The sequence below is a fragment of the Hyperolius riggenbachi genome, chromosome 3 (assembly GCF_040937935.1).
Source record: "Hyperolius riggenbachi isolate aHypRig1 chromosome 3, aHypRig1.pri, whole genome shotgun sequence".
Taxonomy (NCBI): domain Eukaryota; kingdom Metazoa; phylum Chordata; class Amphibia; order Anura; family Hyperoliidae; genus Hyperolius; species Hyperolius riggenbachi.
The window spans coordinates 237,194,242-237,213,974 of record NC_090648.1 but is presented as its reverse complement, the minus strand read 5'-3'; the positions used below and the strand labels follow the sequence as shown (position 1 = coordinate 237,213,974).

The 19,733-nt window shown below is 39.6% G+C and overlaps 1 protein-coding gene across 2 annotated transcripts in view; it reads left to right on the top strand.

Annotated features, from left to right (window-relative positions):
* Positions 1-19,733, top strand: part of PLXNA4 (plexin A4) — a 910,299-nt gene that overhangs the window by 789,356 nt on the left and 101,210 nt on the right. For both annotated transcript variants that reach the window (XM_068276018.1, XM_068276019.1), the window contains 3 exons: positions 7,653-7,921; positions 13,942-14,008; positions 16,824-16,970. In XM_068276018.1, the coding sequence (XP_068132119.1) occupies positions 7,653-7,921; positions 13,942-14,008; positions 16,824-16,970 (483 nt within the window). The remainder of the gene's footprint in view (positions 1-7,652; positions 7,922-13,941; positions 14,009-16,823; positions 16,971-19,733) is intronic.

Sequence of the window (19,733 nt, the reverse complement as noted above, 5' to 3'; positions counted from 1 at the left end):
TCAGAAACTTGTAAATAACTCATGAAAGAATAAAGTTACGTTAAAATTGAATCATGGATTTAAAATGGCTGACTTCGAAATGGCCGCTATGGTCACCACCCATCTTGAAAAGTTTCCCCCCTCACATATACTAATGTGTCACATACAGGAAGTTAATATCACCAACCATTCCCATTGTATTAAGGTGTATCTATATAAATGGCCCACCCTGTAGTATATTCATGCCACATGTGAGGGTTTGGGAAAAGGAAATGCAAGATGGCAGTGAGAGGTGCAGCATTATGCCGAGACTGACAGGAAGTCTCAGCTCAGGTGATTTCTGGATCGTTTTCCCTCATGAAATTGTCTATCTTGGCTGCTGCCTGTCTGTCTCCTCTTGAGTGTATGTGTGCGTGTGTGTGTGTATATATGTGTGTGTGTGTATATATATATATATATATATATATATATATATATATATATATATATATATATATATATATATATACACATATACACATATATGCTTCTGGGTTTCCTTTCATAAACAAAAAAACAGACTCCATGCGTTTTCTATATTTTTAAATGATAGCATGGCATCAGGCACGTTTACTGCTGTTTAGAAATGTTCACAGCAGGAGTTTTTCTATAGATATCTTTATCTAACTGTCTCTATGGCTGCCACTTGCAATGATGGCCTGGACCACCCTGCTGGTCTTATTATAAAGGAAAATCATTTGAACATGTGATACAGCAGAATAGTTACATACAACAGTAGCTCACACAAGCACCTTTATGGTTTGTTATTTCTGACAGTGTCACTCTAGATGTCTGGTATAGAAACACTTTTCCCCATTTTTTGCTCTCTCCTTTTTTCTTGGAGAACGTTCAAAATAGTTGCGAGAGGTATTCAATTCATTTATCATTATTTGAGATACCTGGCACTATATACAGCCTCAGAACCCCCCCCCCCCCACACACACACACACACACACACACCATTTTCATTATCCCCTGTAACCTCAAAGCATCTTGAATTGTTGTGTACATAATTTTTTTTTTTTTTTGTAATCTTATAAAAAAAAATTAAAAAAAAGGTAAGTATGCCAATTTTAGTGAAAAGCCCCTAATATTATTTTATTTCAAAGTTAGACTTTTTCCTGAAGTACTTCAAAATAAAACTGGTGCTTCTAAATGTAAAAAACATAAAACACATGCTTTGTATTTTGTGACCAACAATTTCAATAAAAGGTATCCTTGCCCCTTGATTATCCATTAAGGTAATCTCTACTGACAGTGCTTATTTCAGTAATTTTTCATTGTAACATAGATGTTTGGAAATGCCAAAGTGGCAAAGTCTTGAAAGGTTCTATCTTTATGACTAACAAATCTTTAACAGATGCATATAAAAGAAAATACACTACAAATTATTTATAAATACTACAGAACAACTCTAATGGAAATTATTTTGTTACAGTGTCTTGCTAATTGCCTCACTGTAATTAGTACAAACAAGAACAGTTCCCTGGAAGGGATGCCTTTTGAAGTTAATTGTTGAAAAAGGACTTCTATGCAACTCATGTTCTAGACAGGTTATGCAGCCCACTCAATTTGTGTTTGCGTTGTCTAATTACAGTAGCTTCCAGCAGAAAGAAACTTTTCCCCAATAAACTAATGGCTCCATTTCCAGTACTTTAAAGCTGATTTTAGTTTTTTGGTGCCTGCTAAACTTATAAGCAATGCACAGAAATACGTGAAATGAGTGCATCTTCTAAGAGGATGTAATAAATCAAAGTACAGTGTACTGTTATTTATTTGTAAGTATTCTGTCTGCAGTACATGTGTTCCCTTAATTGCATAATGTGCTTGATATGGAGATAAACACCCCTCTCTACTGCTCACTGAATTGAAGCCATATGTAAAAGATCTAGCTAGAGGGAGGGAAGCAGGGAATTTGTTTGTGGATAACACAGCATTAACATGCACAATGAAGTATCAGAGGTTGGTATGTATGCATGTGATTATGGATTTTTAATTTATTTCCAGCAATTATACTGTATAGTATAAACCGATTATGCAACACTTCCCAGAGTATGTTGAACAGCTAACATCACTCACTGCCTATAATGTCCCATAATGCCCCATTACATTCTAACATGAGTTTGGATCACCCAGAAGAAATCAAATGCACACAAGGCATACATACCAAATAAGACAAGACAAATAACATTTATATTGCGCTTTTCTCCTGGCAGACACAAAGCACAAGAGCTGCAGCCACTAGGACGCGCTCTATAGGCAGTAGCAGTGTTAGGAAGACTTGCCTAAGGTCTCCTACTGAATAGGTGCTGGCTTACTGAACAGGCAGAGCCCTGTGTCAGAGGGAGAGCCTTTAACCATTACACTATCCAATGTCCCAACAAGGGAGTGAGTACAAACTACTTGGCTTCTGAGCTGCTGTGCGTGTAAAAAGATAATAATGAACATACAATGTAGCCTAAACATTTATTTATGTCAGAAATGAACAGTGCTTTTAGTTGTATTGCTGGTAAATACAGCAATGCTATTACTATTAGGTGTACTGTAAAGAGATGGAAAAAAATTAAAAAAAAACCTGGCACCAGTATGCGGCAGGGACGGAACGGCCACTGGTGGGCTTACCTGCAGCGTGCTCCGATTTAGCATCAGCGTTTCTGAAAGGAAGAGAGGAACGGGCACTGCTGCATAATAGTCCCTTTATTGTGGCCGGGTTACACAGTGGTTAGCAGTGGGGGGAAAGGATGTGCCTGACAGCTGTTTCGCAGGTATACAACCTGCTTCTTCAGAGGCTAAAACACATTTGCAAGACATTACATATTTATAGATGTAGCCATCACACTCACCATACCACCGTAACCAGCTTGGAGCACACGCCGGCGAATGCCGCTTCCTGTTCACGCCCCGTCCTCGTCAGCATAGCACGTGACCGACTCTAGCCGATTAGCGAGCCACGAGTCTCCCCGCCTATCAGCTCACTGCTTCACGCTTGTCATAGGGGGGCTATCTATGGAGATGCCGGCTGCGTCGGTCAGGTTACCATGGATACCAAGCCGCATCTCAAGTTTGGCTGCGTTTTGCGGGTTAACCCCTTCGTTCTTTCAGGGAAAAGTACCCTCCATAGATAGTGTTAGATATGTGGGATTCTCCGCTGATCCACACACCATATTGTTAGTCATTGGGGCAATCCCTTAGAGTCATCAAAGGCAGTCCACATTGTGTAGGTGATCATTTGACTGTACACAAAATGTAAAAGTACAAACATTATGCATTAGTTCAAAATGTGGGTACATCTAAAAATGCAAGGCATGTTACTGCATATTGCACAACGTTACTCATTCAAAGGAGAAAATAAAAAGAGGAACATAAATACAAAGGACATATGACAAGCAGTAGTATTTGCAACAGGATAAGGAGGAAAGAGACACATCACATGCCTCAATTATATTTGTTCAGAAAACAATGCAATTCATTTCTGTCATTTAATCCTAACGGACCACATGCTTTAGTGACCGAGATTATTCTTGCTTCCTGTTGTAGCAGTATTTGTTCTTGATTCCCTGCCCTCCGGGGTATTTCCACAGTTAGTATACCAGCGAATCTTAAAGGGGAACTGAAGTGAGAGTGATATGGAGGCTGCCATATTTGTTTCCTTTTAAACAATACACATTGCCTGGCAGCCCTGCTGGTCTATTTGGCTGCAGAAGTGTCTGAATCACACCAGAAACAAGCATGCAGCTAATCTTGTCAGATATGACAATAATGTCAGAAACACCTGATCTGCTGCATGCTTGTTCAGGGTCTATGGCTAAAAGTATTAGAGGCAGAGGATCAGCAGGACAGCCAGGCATCTAGTATTGCTTAAAAGGAAATACATATGGCAGCCTCCATATCCCTCTCACTTCAGGTTCCCTTTAAGCAATTGGAATCCCCATCATGCTTTTCCCTGACATGATTAATAAGTCTACCTGCTCCTACACCCGTTCTTACTGAGTTGTAGTGTTCCTGAAAATGGGTACACAGCATACGAGTCGTTTGGCCAATGTAAAAGCTGCCACATCTGCACAATATGCAATAAACAGCAAACTTAGTCTGGCAATGTAAAAAGTCTTTGATTGGCAAAACATGGCCACCTAGTCGAATGCTGCATCCCATTACATACTGGTGACAATGTCTACAGTTGCCACATCTAAAGCCACCAACTGGTTTTGCCCTTTGTAACCAGTTGGACTCATTGGGCACATAATACTCACTGTTAGTCACGACAGCCCTCCTAAAAGATATAAGGGGCCTCTGCCTAGAGATTCCAGCAAGGCAGGGATCGCCCTGCAGGACATGCCAGTGTTTATAGACAATCGTTTTAATCCATTCAGCCATTGGTGAGAAATCAAAAACACATGTAAACCGGTCCTCCTTTCTTTGTCCAACTTCCTCTAGAGGTTTATGGCCCTGTCGTTTCCTCTGCTTGTTCGTTATAATATCCTCTCTTCTCAGAGAGTCTGCTTTCCTAAAAGCTATTTAGATCCTGCAGGGTATACCCCCTACTGACGAGTCTGACTGCCAATTCTTGGCTCTGTTTTACAAAGTCCTCACATTTTAGAATAATTCCTTTTGAGTCTTACAAACTGGCCATAGGGGATAAGACCCTACAGTATGAGCCGAGTGGTAACTGTTATTGAGAAGCGTTGGTGGCCGTGGATTTTCTGTGCCCTTTGGCTTGGAGATGACCTTCCTCAACATAGATCTCAGGATCCAAGAACTCGACTACCTCCCATCACACCAGTGATTTGCATGTTGTAATCGTTGGAATTCAAGAAGTCAAGAAAGCCAACAAACTGGTCATCTGGCCCTTTCCATGTGAGGAAGACATCATCCACATACCTGTACCAGTGGCTGATAATTGATCTAAATAGATTACTGTCTACCAAGATCACATTACTCTCCCATCCCCATAGGAACAGGTTTGAGTATGTAGGAGCCACTGGTGTCCCCATTGCCACTCCTGAACATTGTCGGTACCATCTATTGTTGAACAGAAATGTATTGTGAGAAATAACAAAATACAGACATTCACAGAGATATTGCACCCAAAGATCATCCTTTCCTTGTACTTCAAGAATTTCATCCACTATCTGGGTGCCCAATGGTTGTGGGATATGTGTGTAAAGTTTGACAACGTCAACCAATGCCAACCGCACTCCCCACCCCAAGGGCCACCCCTTTCAACTTGCCCAGGACGTCCAAGGTGTCAGCCAGATGGGTTTCCAACACTCCCAAGAATGGTCTCAAGATGTAATCAAGATACCTCGATAGAGGTTCGGTCAAGGAACCTCTGGCTGACACAATCGGATGCCCCAGGGGATGGACGGGGTCCTTGTGGACCTTGGGGAGAAAGTACCACTCCGGCTTCCTGGGGAACTCTGGCAAAAGTCCCTCGCCCAGCTGTTTTGAGATTAAACCATCCTCAACCCCCCTTCTGAGCAAGGACTGTAAGGTAGATTTGAACTGGTTGGTAGGGTCCCCTTTCAGTTTCATGTAAATTTGATCTGGACCTTCTAGTTGTCTAAGGGCCTCTGTAACATAGTACTCAGCTGACTTGACAACCAAATTTCCACCCTTATCAGCTTTTTTGAGTACTATACTCCTGTTATTCTTTAACCAGTCCAAGGCTTGCTTTTCTGTGGGGCTAATGTTCGGTGTATCCTGGGAGTAAATGAGGGCATGCATGTCCGTCAGTACTTTCTGGATGAAAATGTCTATTACTGATCCAGGTGACGTGGAAAAGTCTCTGACTGACCTACAAGCTCTAAATTCCTGTCTGGTTACTGCCTCAGCTTCATTCTGTTCTATTATACTGCTCTCTGCCAATAGTTCCTGCAAGTTGGCTAAGGCCTCCAGGTCAGCGGGGCTGTCCAGTGTTGGAGCCATGTATACCAGATTACTGATTGTAAGATGATTGTTGATTCATATCTCCGTGGAGTCCTCACCCCGTTTCTTGTTCTGCCACATCAGAATATTCAATTTGCTTACGCTTTTGTACCAGTCCACCTCCAACTTAAAATTGTCAAAAGTAGTGGTCATTGAAAAATTAAAGGGACTCCGAGCAGTGCAGAAACTATGGAAAGATGCATACCATTTTGAAGCTCTCTTTCTCCTCTTTCCAACAATATATAAACCGCCGCCCTACGCCTTTTAGTTTTTGCTATTTTTACAATCGAAATCATGGCGAACTCGAGTTCGATCGTGAAAATAACGAAAACTAAAAGGCATAGGGCGGCGGTTTATGTGTTGTTGGAAAGAGGAGAAAGAGAACTTCAAAATGGTATGCATCTTTCCATAGTTGCTTGTATTACACAGGATGACTTTTCTCCAAAGTGGGCAGCTCCATTCAGCTGCCGACTTTGGGGAAAAGTCGTCCTGTGTAATACAAGCAACTATGGAAAGATGCATACCATTTTGAAGCTCTCTTTCTCCTCTTTCCAACGACACATAACCCGCTGCCCTATGCCTTTTAGTTTTCTTTTGTTGGAAAGAGGAGAAAGAGAGCTTCAAAATGGTATGCATCTTTCCATAGTTTCTGCACTGCTCGGAGTCCCTTTAAGTCCTTTTTTTTAAAACCGAGAGACACCCATACGGTAAGGGGATTCCTGAGATGTTAATGATTTGCAGTTCATGCCTTTGTTCCATGGAAAAGAGATAATTTATCTTCTTTTCCGATAACCCTTCCCATATGTTCTCCTGCTCCAAGTAACTCTCCTGAGATAGGGTTTCTTGCGGGCGTGCTCGCCCGCCTCCGACGTCTAAAGCTCGGCACATTTTGGACTTTTAATTATGGGTTTTGGAAAAGGTTTGTTCTTAGGCTTAACTTCAGTAGAGTCTTCCTCCTAACTGGAGTTCGACCCTGAGTCTGTTGTCCAATAACCTTTAGATTCTTTGCTCACTTTCCTTCTCCTGCTTTCTATCTCTATTACTATTAGGGCTTTGGGGTTTTTTTTTCTCAAAAATTGTATGCTACAAGATGTAGAGTTTTCTGAATTGTGAAAGTATATAATGAATTTGCACAATACGTGACAATACCTCAAAAAGTTTGGTAAGCAAAAATTAAGGAATTTCACCTGCTCATCCCTGTTGTCTAAAGTTTTTAGAAGAGTTATTACGGGAGAATGTAGGAAGAAGTTAAAATTAAACATTAGGGTTAGAAGATTAGGATTAGGCATAAACAAACACTGTACATTAGGAGAGGAAGTAAGGGTTAGTCATCAAGAAGGGATTTCTGTTATGGGGAGGTTAGAGTTAGGCATTCAATAAAAAATGGCATTGTTTAGGGATAGCTAATTTGCAGAGAATAGTACCAAAAAGAAGACCAAAGTGCAGTTGCAGAGCTGACAGACATGACATAATGCACTTACATACAGTATAAAACACACACCATAAACAGAAAAAAAAATGGTAAAAATAAGAACTGGATAGATGAGTATTAGCATCTCAATATAGGAAAGTTAAACGTGTGTGTGTGTGTGTGTGTGTGTGCGCGTGTGTGCGCGCGTATATGTATACACACACACATACGCGCGCACACACACATACACACATACATAGTGATATTGATTACATAGGAATCTTTGTTTATTTCTCAGGTGCCTGGCTACCGACAAGAACGGGTAGAGAAAGGCCTGAAGCTCTTTGCACAGATGATAAACAATAAAGTGTTCCTCCTGTCTTTTATCCGAACATTGGAATCTCAGCGCAGTTTCTCCATGCGTGATAGAGGAAATGTGGCCTCCCTAATCATGACAGTCCTACAGAGCAAATTGGAGTACTCTACAGATGTGCTGAAACAACTACTGTCTGATCTCATTGACAAAAACTTGGAAAGCAAAAATCACCCCAAACTGTTACTGAGAAGGTACGTATGCGTGCCGCGCTGAATGTTAAACCTACTGATGAATATTAACCATGAGTTTGTGATACATATATACTGTTCAAATGTCTCCTAGACCTGACAACTTTATTCCACAGAGCTCTTTACTGTGATCATGACATCTGTGTTCTTGCATTTGAATTGCTGGCGGTGTCTCTTATCACATATTGCCTCCAGAATCTGCACTCAGCATGGCACTGGCTTTGGCACTGAGATTTTATGCACCTCCTGTAGATGTCAATAACAAGAACTTTTGGAATGAAAAGCATGTGTAATAGAATGGTAGAAGAGATTCGATTACACATAAATGTATGCATACTTAAAAGACTTTATTTCTGTAGTCATATAGCCATGCTGAATTCATCATCAGCGCAAGGACAACTTGCGTTTGTCTGTAAAATCATATGATGTGTGGATTTGTACTTTGCATGAATGAAAAATGAATATTTTTTTCTGTGGTTCCAGTACTGTCTCTCCTAATGCTTTTGAAACCAAAAGGTTAGTAGAGCTAATTTATGGGGTTAGCTTAGGTTAGATTAGTGTGTCTGTCACATATGAACTTATATGGGAATATAGACCCTGTTCACACTGGGTATGTTGTGTTGCATTTTACTACAACACTCATGTCTCCATTTCAGGATCTGTTGCAGCACTTGTTGTTGGACTGGAACAAAGGCATTCAACAAATGAATGGCAACACAGTCTGTTGTCCAGAAAAGTACTTGCAGTGTTTTTTTTTTCTGTAGCAGGATGTAATGACGAAAATTGAGTCATTGTGAACTGGCTCCTCGATAATCATTGCAGTACCCATTTGTTTTTGGACCACAGCCTGGTCTGTCAAAATGCAAGGTGGAAGATTTAGGGTGAACAGAGTCTAAATCTACATGCACATCATTTGGAAATTATGATGAAAAGTGTCTCAAGTGTAACACCGTAATACATCTTAGTTTGGTGACCTCATTGAAAAATTTGTTGTATAAATGGCACAGATAGTGCAGGTTACAGTAGTATCCAGCTTTACCTGGTAGCTCCTCTGCTCGATGTTTGTTTCATTTTTTTTTTTTTTTGGGGGGGGGGGGGTGGTATCATTATATCACAATTAAAAGATATCTAGTAGTGAGCCTGATAAATAAAATACAAATGAAGAACACCTTAATGTAAAATGCACTATTAATTGCTTTTCTCCTGTGTTGCTGTCACTTACAGTAGACAGAAAAAAATCTGACAGGTTTTGGTCTAGTCCATTTCGTCATGGTGGCTTCTCAGTATCTCCTTCATTCTTTACAAAAGCACTCTCTGGAAAGGATCTATACAAAGATGCTGGCCAGACTCCCTACTCACTTGCACACTATTTTTGCAGTTGAACTGAGCAATTACTGATCAGTAAGTGCTTTTGAAAAGAAAGAAAACCCTGACAATTGCCCATTAGAAGATGGACTAGACCATAACCTGTCAGATCTGTCAGATTTTTACTGCCTACTATATATGACAGCAACATAGGACAAAAGTAATTGATAGCGCATTTTGCTCTTGAACAAATGTACATTTTATACATATGCATTTTACATTTTTGCAATGTTCCTTTAATGTTGTGGCTCACTGTAGTTGGGCAGCATTTTCCTGTTAGGAATTGGGCTAGAATCGAAATCTTTGTGATGTACATCATGCATGTATCTGTGCTCCTTCTCTTTGCATTTAGGTTTACATGTTCTACATGGCATTAGTCCCCCATAGTGCTGCTGTGAAACATGCCTGTATTTCATAGGGTTGCTTTCAGTTGTAGTGGGCTGTTTCTTGGCAGAATAATATTGTTAGTATGCATTGGGCTATACTTGTCGTTCTGAACTGCAATGCTAATTTTGTATTTTGCACATCTTGATTTTAAACTTGAAAAAGTTAAGAGTAAAGTTGAGAGTAAGGGCTCAGACACACTTTAAGGGCTGGAACCCACAGGAGCGCTTTTGGCAGCGTTTTGGCAGCACTGCGATACGCTAGCAGTTTGCCAAAACGCTGGGCTAATGTTAATGGATGGGGCAACTTCCACAGGAGCGTTTGCGTTTCTCAGAAACGCAAACGCAGGACGTGCAGCATTTTGGGAGCGTTAGCGCTTCAATGTAAAGTATTGAACCGCTAGCGGAAACGCTCAGCAAAACCTAAACTGAGCGGTTTTGCTAGCGTTTTGCGGTTCAGCACACTGTAACAAAATGAAAAATAATTCACAGGACCAATCAGGATAAAAACGCAAAACGCAAAACGCTAGGCACCCGCTGGGGAAAAAAATACAATGTTGCAAAACACGACCAAAAATGCGCATGAATCCGCTTGCAAACCGCTCAGACAAAACGCTAGCGGTTGCGTTTTGCGTTTGCGGTTTTCAGTGGGTTCCAGGCCTAAGCGCTTTTCTGAGCACTTTTTGGCCATCAGAGCTTTCTGAGAGATTTTTTTTTTAAAAAGCTCCCATTGACTTACATTAAAATCGTGGTAAAATTGCACAATTTTACAGCAATCGGGATTTAGCACGATTTTACTTCAATTTTACCACGATTTTAATGTAAGTCAATGGGAAAGGTTTTTAAAAAGCTCTCAGAAAGCTCTGATGGCCAAAAAAAAAGCTCAGAAAAGCGCTTATAGACTTCTTGCACACTACATGCGATTCTGATTTTTTTATCTGATCCGATTTTTGATTTCGATTAAAAAACATACTGCATGCAGTACGTTTTTTTAATCTGAATCAAAAATCGAATCCGATAAAAAATTGGAATCGCGTGTAGTGTGCAAGAGGCCATAGTGTGTCTGAGCTCTAATTCTGTATGCAAATGTATGTTGTAATCAATTATCAATAGTCTGTGGAACACCTGCTTGTGCAATGGCCAGCTGATATAACTACTACTTCTGCATAAAATCATGTCAGGCAGTAGTGATTCTAATAACCTGAGCCTCACCATTTCTAAAGTGTGTGACTATAATAAAGATAATTACTTTACAATTCAGTGTAGTTATTGATACATCATCAGTATAATGAGTTTGTCACGAAAACACCAACATTTCTAGCTGAAACATCAGTATGATTAAAGATAGGTCCTTGTTAATAGAAAATAAAGCTCAGTCCTGCCTTCAACAACTGTTTCGATTATAAGGGAACTTTTTGTTACTCTCCTTTTGTGATAAGGGTGTGCTTTATTTCCCCTTCCTGCACAGGAATGATGCATGCCCTTGCCAATGGTACCTTCCCTTACCCTTTCTGAGCTGAACTATAGGTCTGCAATCTATATGTCTGGTTTTATTAATCAATAGTATAGGTCAGAACTGGAGCAGATAACTCATCACACAGAAGCATACTGTCTCATTAAAGAGGAGGAGACTATATTATAGATGTTGAATTCTGTCATCTGTTATGCAGAAATGGCCTGTCCTTTCAAAACTTCTCTACCCCCCTCCTTCCTACACACACAGACACGCACACACACAGAGAGAGATACACTGTGTAGGATTCAGTGTTTATAAATATCATATGCTTAGTGCCATTCATTGAATCGTAAAATCACATGAATATGCAAGATCTAGTTTTAGATTTAGACTTAATGATAGGGATTATAATGTACTGAGGTAATTTTGTTTATTCTTAGTTAAGTGTTGTGCATGGAATTGGCATGGTATTTATGTATGCATTGTTTGTACTCAACTAATTAAATGGCATACAGGATAAGCATTTGCTTGTATTGTATGTGAATCAAGCATTTTCCATAAATACTTGCTTAAGCAGCTCTGTAAATGATGTTCATACATATTTAATATCAGTTTGAGCTATCCTTGGTGCTGAAGTGAATAGGGCTTAAAGGCAGCCATACACTGGTCGATGTGCCATCAGATCGACCAGCTGACAGATCCCTATCTGATCGAATCTGATCAGAGAGGGATCGTATGGCTGCCTTTCCTGCAAACAGATTGTGAATCGATTTCAGCCTGAAACCGATCACAATCTGTTGTGGTGGTGCTGCCGCCGCTCCCCCCGCCGGTATACATTACCTGAGGCTGGCTCCCGGGCGTGATGTCCCCGTCATGTGGCACCTCCGGCTCCGGCATCCGCATAGAACTTAAGCTATCACACCAGTGACAGCGGAAGTTCAAATAGAGCGCCCTCTAGTTGTACTTCCGCTGTCACTGGCATGACAGCGGAAGTTATACGAGGATGCCGGAGGTGCCATGACGGGAGCAGTGACGGACGGGATGCCCGGGAGCCAGCCTCAGGTAATGTATACCTGATCGGATCGGCCGCCGCTAGCGACGCGCTCCCTACCCGCGGGCGATCGAGGGTAATTTCCCGCACGGCGCGATCGACGGACCGATCCGATTTCGGGAGGAAATCGGATCGGCGGGTGCGTGTTGCGCGAACGATTGGCAGCAGATTCGATCCCAGTGATCGAATCTGCTGTCGAAACTGCCGCAAATCGGGCCAGTGTATGGCCACCTTTAGTCTTGACAGTGAGCTGTGTATGGCCTATGGCAGGTGCTCTGAAGTTGTGATGTGCAAACTTGACCAATTCTCCCTGCAACAATGTTAATGAATCTGGCCCACAGTGCTGAGCAGATTTGTTGGAGGGCTAATTAAGTGAAATGAATTGGCAGTAATCTCAGGATCCTTATGATGGGACAAATCTTTTATTGATCCAGACATACAATGGCCATCCCTGCTAATGCATTGTCAGCTAAGCTCTCTTATTGCCAGTCCTCAAAAAGTTGGTATCAGATGTGTATTTCATACATACATTAAGAACAGCAAATCGGGCCATTCTCGCTTCTCCATGAGAAAGTCCCAGTGAGTTGCCATGCAATTACTTTTTCACTGTACAATCATGGAAAAAAATGGAAGCAGTATGGTACCAAAATTTCATCAGGAAGTGTAGAATGACTGTCTGCTGACTAAATCGTTTGCTCCCGGGTTACACAGCAAGCCCCAGCGGTCAATAGGATGAGATCCCACCAGAGGCAGATATGAGGGGGGTGTTAACATTGTATTTTGTATTTCAAAGAATTATTTGCCAAGACCTTTTTGGCTTTTTTTGCCAGGAGACCACAAACTCCTCCTCCTTTTATGGAACTACATACCAATTTGAGCCTTGGCCTCCTTCATTTTCCTGCCCCATCCATCTCGGTCCACTACCTCTAGGTGTGATAGTACTGCTTCTTGCTCCATGGCCAGTGTATTGATGGTTTGCAGAGAGCCATGGACTACCATGTCCCCTTGTACATCTTGAGTGACAACCAGCTCCAATGAAATAAATGGAAAATGTATGTGTGCTGGTTTATTTTAGCACCAGCATGCATAACATTGCACCAACAGCTGGCTGACCACACTAATAGATGATTGGGAAGCTTCCATACACAGCAATGCCTAGCAGATAATATTTTAGTTAAAGTAAAAAGGGAGTTTTAGAGCAAGATGCCACAAAAAAGTTTAAATAAAAAGAAAGTAACGCCACTGTGCAGGTTGGGTGGCCAGGAAGGCAGAGCCAGCAAGAATATGGCTTTGTTCCTTGACCAATACGTCAACACCCATTGCTTTTACCACTAGGGAAGTACCTTGGAAAGTACCCTTTTGACAAAGTAATGGACATTACGTTCTTCCCCCTTCTCTTTAGGTTCAATTAGCTATCATTCACTGCACAGTATATATATGTGTGGTCGTTTTTTATTTTGTGTTTTTTTATGTATATTGTGATTTGTATAAAGGTTATTATAATGAAAACTAGTTGCCACTTGGAGTTGGCCAGTGGTCTTTGATTTTTATAAGCAAGTTGTATATTTACAGTAATAAATGCAATGTGCAATAAGCTGCAAGAGCTAATTGTATTATTGTCATATACATTAGAATCTTTGTTGTTTCATGAAAAAGTATTGCAAATTGTGTGGTATGTTTTATTTTGCTCCAGTCTTACTGTAACATATAACCTATTTATACAGTATGTCTCTTTACTTACCATACAAATATTTATTTTTCATTTTAGAACGGAGTCTGTGGCAGAAAAGATGCTGACCAATTGGTTTACATTCCTATTGTACAAATTCCTTAAGGTACGATTTGTATATAAATTAAGATTTTAACATAATAGCATTTTTTTATAGCTCAGATACATGTCATCATGGGAATTATTATTTGATCTTTTATTGCTCATCCTGTTATCATAAAGTGGCTTAATGTATTTCTGTTTGCTTGGCTTGATTTAATATCGTGGAGTAACTCCTATTCATGAGGTTCTCATAAATTAGACCCTGCTAGTGTTTGCATGGAGTAGGCAATAGTAGAAAAGACGCAACAAGTGCTATTTAATCAGGAGTAAGTAATTTATAGCATGCATAACAGACCTGAATATGTGCATTTTCCTCTTCTCAATTGCCTATAATTTTACCCATTACATTGAAAACAAGTGCTTAAATGACACTATTATTTTTTTTAGTTGTCGCATTTGTTTTCAGTTTTAAAGGGAAGAAAAGTTTCTAGATAGTCATTACTTGTAAACAACTTTAAGTTCAGGCCCCATCTTTTGCCCAAAAGATAAAAATGGGTATGATTGTACTGATTTGCACTTCACATGAAAAAGAAGCAGTGAGAAATGCTACTTATTTACAGCCCATTTTTGGAAGAAAAAAACGAGGGTAATTTCCTCGTGTTTTCAGTTACAGCAGGAGTTTAAATGCTGAGAGCAGATGTAAAAAGTCTGTTTCCCTGTTTACCACTTATATACCCAGAGGTGTTCCTGGGTTAACAAACCACAGGTGAATTAAACCATGCTAACATTCGTCTTTGTGCTTATAATTATACCTGTGTAGAATAAGGATATTTCTGCATAAACATTTTCTGAGCTGCTGTGCTTAAAACCACAAGTAGTTTTGCATCTCTCCATGGCATCTGCTTTTCTGGAGTCTTGTATTTTCATGTCTTCCTATCCACTCTTTTAGCTAGAAGCAGGAGATCAGCAAACCACTCATACTATTGCACAAGAAGGAATATGTTTTCGAAACGGGTTTACCAAATCCCACTGTGCCTGGGCAAATCTGCCGTTTTCTTGATTGTATAAACAGAGCATAACATGCAATTATCATGTAATACATGTCAGCGCACTGCAATTACCATGTGATTACCTGGCCATGCTCCTACAAAGATCTGAGCAGTTCATCATACTGTTCATTTACTTGTTTGACCGAAAAGCAGAAGTTTTAAAGAAACTGTCTATAGAGTTTTCATCAGATCCATTGGGTGCACAAGAGAGCTTAGAAGTCATAACCACAATTATTAATGTTTGATTATTGTTACCTTCCCTTGTTTAAGTTCTTACTCCCAATATTTGGCATATTAACAATGTGTTTATATAACTTTTATCAGTAGCTATATCTGATTTTAGCAGAATGGACCACATATTACTGGTGTGAATGCAATCTGTGTAAGTGGCATGCATAACTATAACTATACATTGCAGAGTGCTAGGAGTCCTTAAATTGTCTTGCACACAAACAGAAAATCAAATTCAATGTTGTCAGGTAATCTTGTACCCTCTGTGGTTAACTTAGCAACTTTCCACCTTCTGAGCTTTCCACTTGCCTGTTACTGCAAATGTTGGGAGTTTGGAGAGCGTAGCAGTATTTGTAGGGGGCTGAAGATTTGAAGCTTCTGAGTGTTTTTGTGAGGTTTGGGATTTTGGTACATATACTGGCCAGTCAGGATGGAGAAAATTAGCACGTTCATTTATGTGTAAAAAACACATCACCTACTGTTGAACTAAATAGGCATATTAGTTGGGGGTCACATATAAAAACTGTTTGGTTCAGCACTAAGAGTACTGAGAGTAGAAGGGGAACATCTTACTCAAGATGTCAAAAACAAGATGACCTTTAGAATCATCATTAAAAAAAATAGATAAAAATGTATTTATTTATTGCTTTAATATTATAAAAAATTATATAGGATGCCCATTAGTGGGCCATGTTGGTGACCAGAACTGCGGAGAAGCTGTCTGCTTTTGTCATCCTGACGAAGTCATTGACAGTATTAACATATTATGTTAACAGAAGGAACACCATTCATTGCTGGAAGTTGACTGTGATCTTACACTTATCACAAGTGAAAGGAAATCTAAAGGCTCACACATGTCCAACATAATGCACAACTGACGGCCCAACATGGCCAACCGCGCAACAAGTTGTTTAAACGTCAAGTACATACACACCCACCAACCAACTAAACAGCCGACTCATGCACACAAGCTAAACGGCAAACTGCACAACATGTCTGCATTCAAAAACAACAAAGTTGTTCAAAAGACTTGTACACACGTTCCAACCTGCATGATAGCTGGGCAGGTTGATCCACCGGTTGGATCTGGCAAACAACCTGTTATCAGCTGGTGGTCTGGTTGTTTGCCAGCCATATACACACCAAACTATGTTCCGGAAGACCAAGTTTAGAAGATAGTTGGGCAGATTTTTGAGATGTGTATGAGCCCTAAGTGTTATGAGGCACATCTACCCTACCTCCCCAGGTCATATCCCTTCACAGGTCTTAAAGATCACTGTGCTTGCTAATACTCTATTTCTCCAAAAATTCAATATTAAGCTATTAGCAATAAAGAGGTAGGCTAATTAGGCATTTTAAGAGTTTCATGTGCACGTATCATCAACTCAAGATTGTGTATTTATTGTGTATAGATCATGGGCGGCATAATATGTTGGTGCTTTATGAATGCTATAAATAAATAATAAAATAATGGGTGTTGTTTACTTGGAACTAGTTTTATGTCTTTTGTGATTCATAAAATGACAAATAATAGTGGCATGAATATGTAACTATCATGTGCATTCATCTTCTATGAATAAATTCTTGTGTTTCTGCTAGGAATGTGCTGGAGAGCCCCTCTTCTCTCTGTTCTGTGCTATTAAGCAGCAAATGGAAAAAGGCCCCATTGATTCAATCACAGGAGAAGCTCGTTATTCACTGAGTGAAGACAAGCTTATCAGACAACAGATTGACTACAAGACATTGGTAAGTTATGTTACATAGGGACAAATGCCAGACAACATCTGAACTATTTCATTAATTGTATGGTTTTATTGGCTCTCTAAGTGTTTTATGATCCTCTTTTAATTACATGTTAATGGTCAACAGAAGTAAAAAAGAAAAAAAAATTACAGATTACACACTTGGCATAAGCCATGCGCATATAACCGTTCATAAGGATTTTAGATAATTATTGCGTGATGCACAAAATTGCCAATGGTTTCTTTTCCTTTTATATGTCCTACTGTATGTCATTTGGACAGTGTTTAATGTATGTTTACGTCTGTAATGTGTATTTTATCGCCAAATTATAAAAAACCCAAAGCAGCAGAAAAACAATGTAAGTGCTTTGCATCAGTACAGCAATTGTTGACTGTTGACTAGTTTAGTATTTGATACAAATTTTTTTCATATTTATGATGTTTTCTTTTGAAATTATTGCTTTATGAAGTCCACAGCTAGTTATAAAATGTGTGTACAGTATTTTCTTTTAATCAATTCATGAATACATTACCTTTTTTATATTCCCCAGCATGACTATAGTTAACCGTGCTAAGTACTTCATTTATTAGTTACTTTGATGGTAACCCCTCTAGTCTACTTTAAAGTGGTTTATATTTAATGTTTATTTTGACATTTGGGATACAGCTGCCACATGTTAATACATATCCTATTGGCAATGCTTATATATTGCAAGTAAAAAGAAAATCCCGCTCTCAATATTAATAACATAATTATTACCAATCTTGAAAAAGTGTCTGTGATGTGGAGGTGAGAACAGAATGATATGCTGTAGGTTATTAGAAGCAATTAGGAGTCTGCAGTGTTTCCCAAACCTGACCTTGGTGACCATTAATAGATTTTTGTTTTTCTTATTTTTAGCTTTTTTTTTGTTTTTGCTTGTGTTTTTGTACATGTTTATTGGTGAATATATCATAATTTGCAGTGCAGATTTTTTGCATTGCACTTAATCCATTTTAGCACCACTTTTCTTAATACCTGACTGGCTGGGTTTGCAGTAATGACTTCCCTAGTGAATTTCATATGAAGCTTAGCTGGACGGAATAGTAGTTTGTGAACTGTCCACACTTCTCTCTCTATACCAACATCACCCACAGGGGATAGCCAAGAAGTAGTTAGTAGGGACATCCGCTTGTCTTTAAACATGAAATAGCCAGGGAGGAGCTAAGAGGTGGCTGCAGCTGTCTTTAAAGTGAACATAAAACACATTCTACACATAGAGGGGATAAGGTGGCTGTGGTCATATTATGGCTCTGTGCAGATGAAGAAATGCCCACTCTGCTGGCAATGCTGTTTTGTCCAGTCATGGATCACATAACTGACTTCAGCAAAGGGAGTTTTTTTGAAAAAAAAGCGTCAAGAATTAAAACTGAGTGAGTAATGGCATGGTCCCCTATTCTTTTTTTCAAATCCAGGAACGTGAACTTGGGCTTTTTTAGTGTTGTATCATTCCTGGAAAAAAACAAAACTTAGTTTTGAAAGATTGCAGGTAAACTGCAAATTTACTCATGAAATGTATTACTTGGGTTATTTTTTGTTGTTTTACCTGTCTGTTTTCAGAAAGATGTGCCTCAATCATTTTGTCTGTATTTTATAAAGTCATCTTGAAAAGGAGGGTTGGTTAATTCTGTAGGGATCTTCTGAGAAGACCATCAGAAGATCCCCTTTTCAAACAACATGCTCATTCATTATTTATTGCTTGTTGTAGTTGCAAACTGTAAAACCAGCTCATCTCTGCACAAAGCATTGGGGACTAGTCCAAGAATCCTTAAAGGATACCCGAACTGAAATGTGACATAATGAGATAGACATGTGTATGTACAGTGCCTAGCACACAAATAACTATGCTGTGTTCCTTTTTTTTCTTTCTCTGTCTGAAAGAGTTAAATATCAGGTATGTAAGTGGCTGACTCAGTCCTGACTCAGACAGGAAGTGACTACAGTGTGACCCTCACTCATAAGAAATTCCCATTTTTATCTCTTTCTTGCTCTCAGAAGCCATTTTCTGCTAGGAATGTGTTTTATAGTTGGAATTTCTTATCAGTGAGGGTCCCGCTGTAGTCACTTCCTGTCTGAGTCAGGACTGAGTCAGCCACTTACATACCTGATATTTAACTCTTTCAGATAGAGAAAGAAAAAAAAGGAACACAGCTTAGTTATTTGTGTGCTAGGCACTGTACATACACATGTCTATCTCATTATGTCACATTTCAATTTGGGTATCCTTTAACTGCCAAGCCCACCAGGATTATCTATGTTTTCTAATAGGATTTACTATGGAGTTGATTTACTAAGCTTGGAGAGCACTGGAGAGCATACATGATCCAGCAATCTGAGTGCACAGGAAAGAATAGTACTGCTGTAAAGGTCCTTCCTGGCAAGTTTTGGTGCTCACAACAAGGTTTAATTAAAAAGTCGTGAACCATTGCTGGTTTACACTAGAGGACCAATTCCCAAGTAAGCTTAGCAGCTGGCTCTCTGCGTTTTCTCTCCATATATGTAACATACTAACACTGAAAACGTAGCTGTTTGGTAATCCTTTGAAATGTTGTGGCTGTGGGTAGATATGATGGAGGTGGCTAACAGGTTAACATAATGGCCATGTCATGTACACAGAGCAAAGTTTGTTGAGGTGTACCTAAATTCACCTAAACATGTTGTGCAGACACCTTTATTTGAAGTAAATATGGAGAAAATCCATGAAGGTTAAATTTTCAAAGTTTAATC